The sequence below is a fragment of the Triticum aestivum genome, chromosome 2D (assembly GCF_018294505.1).
Source record: "Triticum aestivum cultivar Chinese Spring chromosome 2D, IWGSC CS RefSeq v2.1, whole genome shotgun sequence".
Lineage (NCBI taxonomy): Eukaryota > Viridiplantae > Streptophyta > Magnoliopsida > Poales > Poaceae > Triticum > Triticum aestivum.
In genome coordinates this window covers 262865964-262875898 of record NC_057799.1, presented here as the reverse complement: position 1 = coordinate 262875898, position 9935 = coordinate 262865964, and the positions used below count along the sequence as shown (strand labels likewise).

The window sequence follows — 9935 nt, the reverse complement described above, 5'->3', positions numbered from 1 at the left end:
TGACATTTCATAAATTTCCTCCATAGCTTATTATAGGTGTTGCACCACCTTATTTTAGGGCCAGGCCCATGTAATTTGAAATACCTTATTTTAGGCTGTTTTTAGAGTCTGTGTCGTAGGGGAAGCGATTCAGGAGGTGTTTCAGTCCCACCTTGCCAAGGGTGGACGAAATCCCCTCTCTTTTCCTCTATAAATACAGCCCTAGAGGCGTCGCTCAGACTTGGGTTTTTTTCAATTAAAGTTCGCCATAGTTACAACTCGCGTACGTCATTTATGTCCAATGACCAGGCCGAGAAGTTTCAAAACCCCACTTCCATCAATAAAGCTTTCTCTTAAATTCGCAATATCCAGATTGCAATCTCAGTTTCTTACTTATTCTTCGTTTGCGTGTAGGAAATAGACCCCCGTGGTCAGATTGATCATCCGGTGTGGTCAATAACCTTTCAGAGTTGGTTTAGCGATTGCTAAGGCGGGATGTCGACTTTCACCAAAAAGATAGTTATCATCTCATTGAAAGACGAGACACCTTTCGCCTCCATCACTAGTGGTGGTCACTCATCCTCTCATAGGAAATGCATTCAATCTCGCACGTCGTAGGGGCACACTTCTCTTTCATTTTTCCACTCACTCAAGTGGTGCATGTGGCTCTCACTCTCATATGGGATGTGTTGCATCTAGTAAATCGTGGGGGTGAGAGAAATGTTGGTGCAAACTTCTCCACACTCAACTCCATTCGCCACCTTAGTTGAAGGAAAGGTCACATGCTAAATGACCTCATCAAAAGATGAATGCCGTAGGTTGTCGAATCATCACCTTCCTCCATAACCCAAGTGACGAAGTCTGCAAATCAGTTCTTTTTGTTCAATCTCAAGAACCTATACGTGGGCTGTAAAACATAATATGTGAGAAGATATTGCATCTTGAAATATATGCATCGTGTTACTTGCTCCAGTATACTCCCTCCGTCCCAAAATTTAAGAATGTTAATGTTCTTATATTTTAGGACGGAGGGAGTACAATATATGTCACCTTTTGGTTAAGTTTTAGTACAACTACCTCCTAACTATGCGCACACAGTTAAACATTATCGGCCTTCAAATTGGTTGTCCAAGCTGTTTGACCTGGCAACATGCAGCGAATCGTAATTTTCTATCAGTTGCATATATAGGATTGGGCATTTGGTTGTCTCCTGGAGATGCCAGGTTAATTAAAAACCAATCCAAAATAATCTGTAGCAATAGAATCTCAGAACAAAACGCAACAACTACAATTTCTACAACTCTCCATGGAAGATATACCGTTTCATCTCATTCACATCATCCCACAAATCATGGTAAAGTGGCACTTGCTTAAGAGATCGACATCTGGCTTTACAGTCAGAAAAATGACAAGGGGTGACTCGCCCATGACTTATTCACTCTACACAAATCCTGATGAAGGAATGATCCGGTGATACAAAACTCAATGTCATATACTAGTCATGCAAGACGCAACGCTCGCAGGACTCAGCGCGTGAAACAATTGCAAAGGATTTTGTTTCCTAGGTCAAACAATTATCAATCTATGCTTGCACAGCAGATGCAGAACAAAGAAGGAAAACAGAAACCCAAAAAGTAAGATCACAGGAATATGAAAGGAGAGAATGTAGTATATTACTTATTATACAATGACCTGCCTACAAAGACTAGCCTGCAAACTAAGAGCTGCCATGGGATCTGAAAGATGACATAGAGTGTGCTGAAACAGAGGCAGTCGGGCTGTTAATCTCCCTGTCCCCATTGGCAGCCCTACCCCTTCCACTGATCATGCCGACAACCTCTTGAGCGACATCCATGAACCAATCGTCGCCGGGAAGGACACTGCACAAAAGCAAGCATACTGATTTCAATTTAGAAGTCCACGGAAAAAAGCAACGAGCAACTTTGTAGAGAAACAACCAAGGGCCTCCTTGTATGAGTAATACTCCCTCTGTAAACTAATATAAGAGCGTTTAGATCACTACTTTAGTGATCTAAACGCTCTTATATTAGTTTACGGAGGGAGCATTTTGGAAAGTTTTGGTATATACCTCAAATTCCCCTAAGGGGTGCTTTTTTTACTCCACAAGAAATTGAACAAAAAAGCTACCGTATTGGCCTATTTCTTGCATGTGGTAATTGAAGTATTTTGAGGTATCTCTTTTTGAACAGAACTAAATGAAAAAAAGAAGAATTGGAAGAATGCAAGTTTTCTCAATACGGGGAGTTACTAAACCATCCTGAGGCGAACTGTTTAACTGCGATCCAAATAACAGGCTGGTCACCATGACGAATTGGAGCAGAAGGTATTTTCAGAGTATTAATGCAATCTGAGAATCCAGGAAACATCTTTCTAGCTATTCAGGTACATAGCTAAGATTATAATCGACAGATGGCTACATTTTACATTCATGCTAAATTTTACACCCTCTGTTCCTAAATATAAGGCATTTTGGCAGTTCAATTTAAACTGCCAAAACGTCTTACATTCAGAAACAGAGATAGTAAATACTCCCTCCGTCCGAAAAAGCTTGTCCCAAGCTTGTCCCTCAAATGGATGTATCTAGCACCAAGTTAGTGATAGATACATCCATTTGAAGGACAAGTTGTCCCAAGCTTGTCCCTCAAATGGATGTATCTAGCACCAAGTTAGTGATAGATACATCCATTTGAAGGACAAGCTTTTTCGGACGGAGGGAGTAGGAAATACATCAAACAGCTATTTTCATAAAACGATCCTCCAAATTATACCATTACCAACACTCTAAACACATGGATAACTGCCTAGACATAACTTACTGAGTGGATGTTTAGCTCCATGGAGCTGCTGCTCCACCGTATGCACCCGTAGGATAAAGTATTGTTGCCATGGGGATCTCAGGTCAATTCAGATACAGACATATAAACTGATGTATAAAGAACATGCCACGATGCACCGCAGCTCCTTGATTGCATGCAGGTCCCAATGAGAGAAGGAATGAATCAAACAGCTAGGTTCACTGGAGCTACAGCCCCGTGATTTCAAAGGACATTGCCACCATAACATATCCCTCAACCAAACATGGAGCTATCATATTCTTTGAATATTTCTAGATAATTTGAGGAGGCAGCAGTGGTGGTGGCACAAGAGATTCTATAGTGTAACTAACTTTATGCCAGATGTATTACTGTTTAGAGAATCTTAGCAGCCGGCAGCTTTGCTAGGAAAATTTGCTTGGCTGTCCAAGCAAACTAAGTAGACATGACATAGCTTAAATATTTCTCTTCAGTTAGTATTTGGATAACATATTTGCGTGCATCACCAACGATCCTAAGCAACTGCAGTTGATAATTATGCTTTTTGGCTGAAATTAGCAGATCTAGAATACTTAGTTCTGAACCAATAGAAGTACAAATAGAAGTCAAGCATAGTACCTATCAGGATTCATTCCGGTAGCAGAAAAGGCACCCATTGCTCTATCAATGATATCCAATATGACTTGATGCACATGTCTAGACAAAAATCGACCTTGTCCGAAGATGATGACAAATTGCATATCCAGGTAGAACTGCAAACAAAGGAAAAAATTGTGAAACAAGAGTTGCACCTAAAAAGAAGATAAATAAGTAATGAATTTACCTGCTGAAGACCAAGGGGGCCCAAAGGCTTTGGTCCCTGCTCAATCTCTTCCCAGAAGGCCTGATCCTCCGAGAGCCAAAGGATAACTGTCTCAGTGAGCCGCATCATTAGCAAAGTAGCGAATCTTTCTCTACCAACAAACATATCTGCAGCAACGCCTGCCATCCTATTTAGCTTTGCATACAGTTCCTGCAATGAACAGCACATAAGATTAGACCATATTGTTTTGGAACAAGCTTGCTCCATGCAAAGAAAGATAATTATGTTTGACAAGTTGCTGCATTCTAAACTGTACGAGAGTACATTGAATACAAAGGACTAAGATGATGAAAGCTAACATATTGACACGATTTATAACAATGTGCTTGGAATATCACAATAAAGGTGCCTTTTTTTCAAATTTGTCTATATGTTTCATTTACTCTAGTCACTTGCAACCCCTGGATCATCCATTCCATGTCGTCAGTTAATTTTAGTTATAACTGTCCTCCAGTTTTATAATCACCAATTCATGATAGAATGATAAACAAAAAATACATATAAAGAACTAACATGACCAACTGCACAAACAATGAGATAACAATTATTTCAACGTATCACTGACTGCCTGAGGCACTGTTATCCCTAAAAGCTAAAGGATTTGCAAAACAAAGGTAAGGTTCAGGGATCAACATAAATGACACAAATGGCATACGCACTTGGGTTTAAGTTCTCAAGAGACAATAAATAGTTGCAGCTTGTAAGTACCTGGAAAATTGGAGATGGGACCCACTCTGGCTCTTCAACAGTATTATCCATACTAATATACATTTCTGCACTGAGATGGGTATCACCTTCATCTGTAAATATTAGTTCAAGAGCATGCTGCCTGCAGAAACTATCTCTCAACCTGTCCACCATGCGTTGTAATTTCCTTTTCCATTCTCGTAGCTCAGGCACACGGTTTTGCTTATCTGGTCCTCTTTTACGCAAATCATCCATGCTGGACTGGTTTATAGATGACAGCTTCATAGCTGCTCTAGGTAGCAATTCCTCAGCAAGTAAAGATGCATTGGCTAATAAAGCCAACTGCTGTTCCTCAGTCTCTGCCATTCTAATAATCTTATTGCCTAAACCATCTATGTTAGCTTCGTCATCCATTGATCCAGGTAATGCACTTATGAGCAGATTGACGTACAAGCTGAAATTTTTTGCAATCCCATCCATTGTCGAACCCCCTAACTGCAAGCTAAGGAGTGGTGTGACATCCTCAAAGTAGTCCTGAAATTTCCAGGTATTATCAACACATACTGCATATAGTCATGCACAATACTTGAAAGGACAATGATACAAGACAGTCACCGCTATCAAAGGAACCGAGTGCAATGAAGCAGTATGTATCACAAGATCTCTTATATGCATATGTGATGATGTTTAAGCATGACTAACCAATATACCAGGGAAGCCAACTAGAAGTAAACAATTCTAGCTCTCGCAGGCTGGGACTTTAGTATTATTGTAGTTGATGAAAATATGCTTCCAGCTTCTGCAAGACATTATATGATTTGAATTTCGTTGGGAAGCTCTTTGATCTTTTCAACCGCCTGAATGACTGCAATCCTACTGTATTAATATAATGTGTTGGTAGCTAGTCTAAAGAATATAAGGAAGGAAAAAAGGATAAACAATTAAATATTCTCATGTCTTCAAACTTCAAAGGCCACATTACTAAATTTTAATTTATATGACCCATGAAACACCTACTTTGGTATCAATGTACTATGGAAACGCAATACTTCACTTAAAGCAAACAAAAATAAATAAATGCACTTGACAGGGTCTCCTGTAACATTTATAATTCAGCTATTTCATAGGCTAGTCGAGCAGTTTTTCAAGCCTATGGCTAGTTGGTAACTAATCACCTAGCTTGTCAGGCCAACCGACTACGTTCAACAACTTGCCTATGGTGATCCTCCAGGGACCTTCTGCTGCACCTCCTAATCTGCTGCCAAGACAATCCACAGCTACTGCCACCAGCTCCAAGACAAGCCACCAACTCAGATTTCCGCCTTCCCTACATAACGACACCTCTCCTGGCCAATACTCGGTACTCCCTCCTGTTTCCCCACTCATCCCCTACCCTTGGTATCTCCTGCTCTTCTCTTCTCTATTTCAACCCCTGCTCTGCTCTCGTGACTAGTCACCTAAGTTGGTGGGGACTCGACTCGACTAGGTTGAAGACCTCGTAGTTGAGATACACATACAGTGACTACTAGCCAAATCCTAAGAACTACTCCCTCCGTCCCAAAATAAGTGTACAACTTTGTACAGCCAAAGTTGTACTAAAATTGAGACACTTATTTTGGGACGGAGGGAGTACATCTTTGTGCGAACAGAAATTCAATCGCTCGAGACAAATGTTAACTGAGGTTGCAACTCCACACACACACAAAAAGGGGTTGTGGCTATTTGTTGTGTAGTACCAAGCATGCCAAGATGGATAGGTCACTACCATTTTGATGAAAACAGCAAGAAGGAAAGATTCATTCATTTTGCTCAAACAAAATAGATCAATCATTACCTGAACCATAGAATTGAAACGATGTGCACTGCTCGAGAGCTTTGGTTGAAGTGCCAAATTAGCAACAGAAGATCTAGCTAATGGGCGAATACCATTTGGGGGATAAGTGAGTGTCCAGTTATCAGCTGCAGCAAGTGCAGCAGTACTCTCTTCGATTCTCCTCAAGTTAGCATCTAATGCTTGCTCAAGACTGGGCTTGAACTGCTTCAGGAGGACAGCAGAAACAGATAGACCACGAGCTTCCAGCAAGGAACAATGGCCAATTGATATTTGAACACATTCTGCAGCTGCTCTCAAGCCTCCAGCGGCTGCACAAGAAGACAACACATGCCTCTTTACCAGGAGTGCAAAGGACAAAACCTGCTGTGTAGCCCATGTAACCAGCTCAGATGCATAACATGACTCATCGCCAAAAACTTCCACAGAATCACTGAGCGCCTGAGCTACAACTGAAAAAACTTGTTGAGCAAGTGCAGCAGTGTATGCCCCACCATATGAGGTGCTTGACGGATGTATTGTTTGCAAATTACATTGAAGCCTTTGATTATGTGCACTGAGTAATAGACTGTGAGCTCGAGGGCCATCACCAAGCCTTTTGAGAGCAGAAGCGGCAGCACGGAGCTCAATGCCACGAGTAGAAGACTGACAGGCAGCTTCAGCAAGCTGGTCTGCCAGCTTTTGACGATTATCAGAGACGGCACTTCTCAAAGCCGAAATTTCAGCTGTAGTTAGAGTTTGTGTCCGGTCTGCAGCAACTCGCTCCGCTTCATCTAGTGCATCTAGCGCTTCATCCACTCTTCTCTCAGCTAGCAAAACATCAAGCATGTCAGGGAAATCTGCAGACCATTTCTGTATTTCTGAAGGCTCCTGGCCTTCAACATTGGATATGTCCTCTTCTGTAGAACCTTCAGTACCCGAAGTCAGGGAATCTATCTGAACTCCTTCAGATAGACCATGGATTAAAGCCGCCTGTGTATTGAGTAAATTTCTAATTGACAAGAGCTCGCCTTCAAGGTCGGATATCTCCTTCGATGTTCTGATGACCAGGAGACCAGTTATCAAATATTAGTGAGGAAATAATGTAGTAACAGGAAGAACAGAAATAAATGGAAGTAATTATTTTAAAACAAAGTCATGCATGCAAATTATGGTCTCACATGCCACAAATTAGACGCTTTGCACATCAACTATGCACCATGAAGAAAATGATACCACTACATAAAGGATACCACTACATAAAGACACATGTAGTGGAACTCTTGACTGCAAGAGAATGGACTTTTCTGATGAGGACAGAAACAAAACGAAATACATGATAGCCAGCACTCTACAGCATTTATTTTTCAAACACAAAGGATGCATATGTAAAAAAAGAGGAACTAACTGGCTATATTAAGTATGATTGTGTAATTGTATGCTACGTGCTTATCAAACAATTTTCCAACCATCCACTTACTACTCAACTAACAAGTTAGGAACTTCTTTACCTAAATGTTATTTGCGTATCGTAGCCATCCCAAAAGGTTTAATGAAATTTCTCATAACGAAGAATCTGCTACGGTAAAACTAAAATAGGCAATGTTTCCGCATAAGCAATTTTTATTAATGCAACCCAGCCTGAGACGGTAAAACTAAAATAGGCAAATGCTTCCGCATAAGCAATTTTTATTAATGCAGGAAGTTTCATATAAAGATATCAGTGGCGTTATATTGATTATTGAAGGACCAAAATGCCTTAAGTGGTTCTTCCTGTGGTACTGATGCAGCACATGACAGCGTGGGTGGAAACATTGGCATCAGTAATTAGAAAATACCACTATCATGATGTGTCATACAAAATTTAACGAGAGTAGAAAACTTTATTGGCAACAATAAATAAACTATTCCACTCTGTAATGTGTCATCAACTCATCATGATTGGTGGGGTTCATTTCTAGCACATAGGTGACAATGGATAAAGGCACCAAATGAAATTGCACTCATGGGGCTACAGCCAGACCTGATGAATGCAGCATAATTTGCATAAACACTTCTGCGCATTTCTTCAGCTGAAGCCTTCTTTAGATCTTGCAGATAGGAGCACAAATGTCTTATTTCCTGTAATGAAGTTGATTTGGTCAGCTATTTTCGTTGTGCATTTTAACACGTACACATAGCTCTGGTACAGTTTCAATAATGTTGAAGGAAGTCAAGCCTAAGGAATATAACCATAACAAGCTCAAAAGAGAAGGAAAATAGATAAATAAGGACTTGCAAAATATTCCCGTGAAATGTTGTGCAAATTTGCAAGCAAATGCAGAAGTTTCAGCTGTTAAACGAGAACAATTAAAGTATGGACGCGAAGTGAGTATTTTAACAGAGGTGAGAATGCAGTTTTTTTGTGAAAACAAAAACTGCACCAGCAGCCTACATTATAATGCAATACGACATATTTAGATATACTTCAATGAAGTGGTTGTGAATCTTGTTATCCTGGTAGAAAAACACAAGCAATACACGCAGTATAATTGCATTAACCAGAATGGCAGCATGTTCAAACCTGAACTCCAAGCATTTCCAAATCCTTCTAATAATGCATGCACGCCATGTTGCAGATTACTTTTCAGTTGTCCCGAGCATGCCTAGTTTTCAGTTCCGATATATAATACAGCTAAAACAGCGTCCTTTTTATATCACCAAGGAATCAAGTTTAACCTCCAGCTAAAAGTAAAACACTCACACCTATCGTCGGAACAATTCCACTAAATTAGTGATCTAAACGCTCTTATATTTCTTTACCGAGGGAGTACATTGCAACCACAATCTTCTCACACTCACATCCCCACAGCCAGAATTTTCCATGTACATAGCATGACCCAATAATGCAGACACAATAAAGGAGAAGTTGATAGTGCCAATACCCCCGTAATGAATTGACCTGAATGTGAACACTGATCGAGGCCCCAAATCGCATTTCCCGTACCTCCATACGAACCACGATCACAGGCTCGTCCTGGAAACAGAACGCCGCAAACTCTTTCCCACCACCCAAATCATACCATCCGCGGTCCAGACTCGGCAAACACAAACGGAGACGGGCTGAGCGCATGCCTAACCCTGGCGACAGATCAGAGACAGCTCGCTCACCTTCTCGTTCATGGTCTGGCACTTGGACTGCACGTAGGCGTCGGGGTCGAAGTTGTCGGTCTTGAAGATCTTGAGCTTGTCGGCGAGCTGCACACCGCCGTCGCCGCCGCCGCCGCCCCCGCCGCCTCCACCACCACCAACCCCCGTCGCCGCCGCGCCCACCGGGAACACCCCCGAGTGGCCGGCCGGCCTCGACCGTGACGACTTCGCCGACGCCATCCGAGATCCAGAAGCCTCCGACGGTAGGGCGGTGGCGGATTTGGGGCGGGGAAGGGACGCCTTCTCCGAGATCGCCGCGTCCTGGCTGTCGTCGTTTTTTGGGGTGGGGGCTGGGGTATTTTTTTTAAAGCATCCAACAAATATAAAAATGGTCTTTTAAGCGGACAATGAGCCAACGAACATTGAAGGGCGCTGCAAAGAGTCAGCCGGTGGATTTTTTTTAAAGATCCGCCGCCTCACATGGCGTTGGATATAAGAGCAACTCCAACGAGCCAACGCAAATGGATCCGAATTTTGTTCATGTGGGTCATCCGTCTGCCCGACATCCGTCCTATTTTAGATTTGGGTCGGCAGTGCGTTCAACGCGTCGATTCATATGTGCCGGCGTGGCCGG

The 9935-nt window shown here is 41.9% G+C and overlaps 1 protein-coding gene across 1 annotated transcript; it reads right to left on the bottom strand.

Moving 5' to 3' along the window:
• Positions 1-1410: 1410 nt before the first annotated feature.
• Positions 1411-9672, bottom strand: LOC123052725 (exocyst complex component EXO84B). The gene is made up of 7 exons (XM_044476047.1): positions 9323-9672; positions 8196-8293; positions 6197-7232; positions 4384-4896; positions 3637-3825; positions 3432-3565; positions 1411-1859 (listed from the first exon to the last, which is right to left on the bottom strand). The coding sequence occupies exons 1-7, from the start codon at positions 9539-9541 to the stop codon at positions 1697-1699; spliced, it is 2352 nt and encodes a 783-aa protein (XP_044331982.1). The 5' UTR covers positions 9542-9672; the 3' UTR covers positions 1411-1696.
• Between the last annotated feature and the right edge of the window lie 263 nt (positions 9673-9935).

Excerpts from the sequence above, each read along its gene's own strand:
- LOC123052725 (XM_044476047.1), bottom strand. The coding sequence starts at position 9,541 with ATGGCGTCGGCGAAGTCGTCACGGTCGAGGCCGGCCGGCCACTCGGGG. Across the intron at positions 7,233-8,195 it reads AATTATGCTGCATTCATCAG|AACATCGAAGGAGATATCCG; the intron begins GTCTGGCTGTAG and ends CCTGGTCATCAG. Across the intron at positions 4,897-6,196 it reads GTTTCAATTCTATGGTTCAG|GACTACTTTGAGGATGTCAC; the intron begins GTAATGATTGAT and ends TGGAAATTTCAG.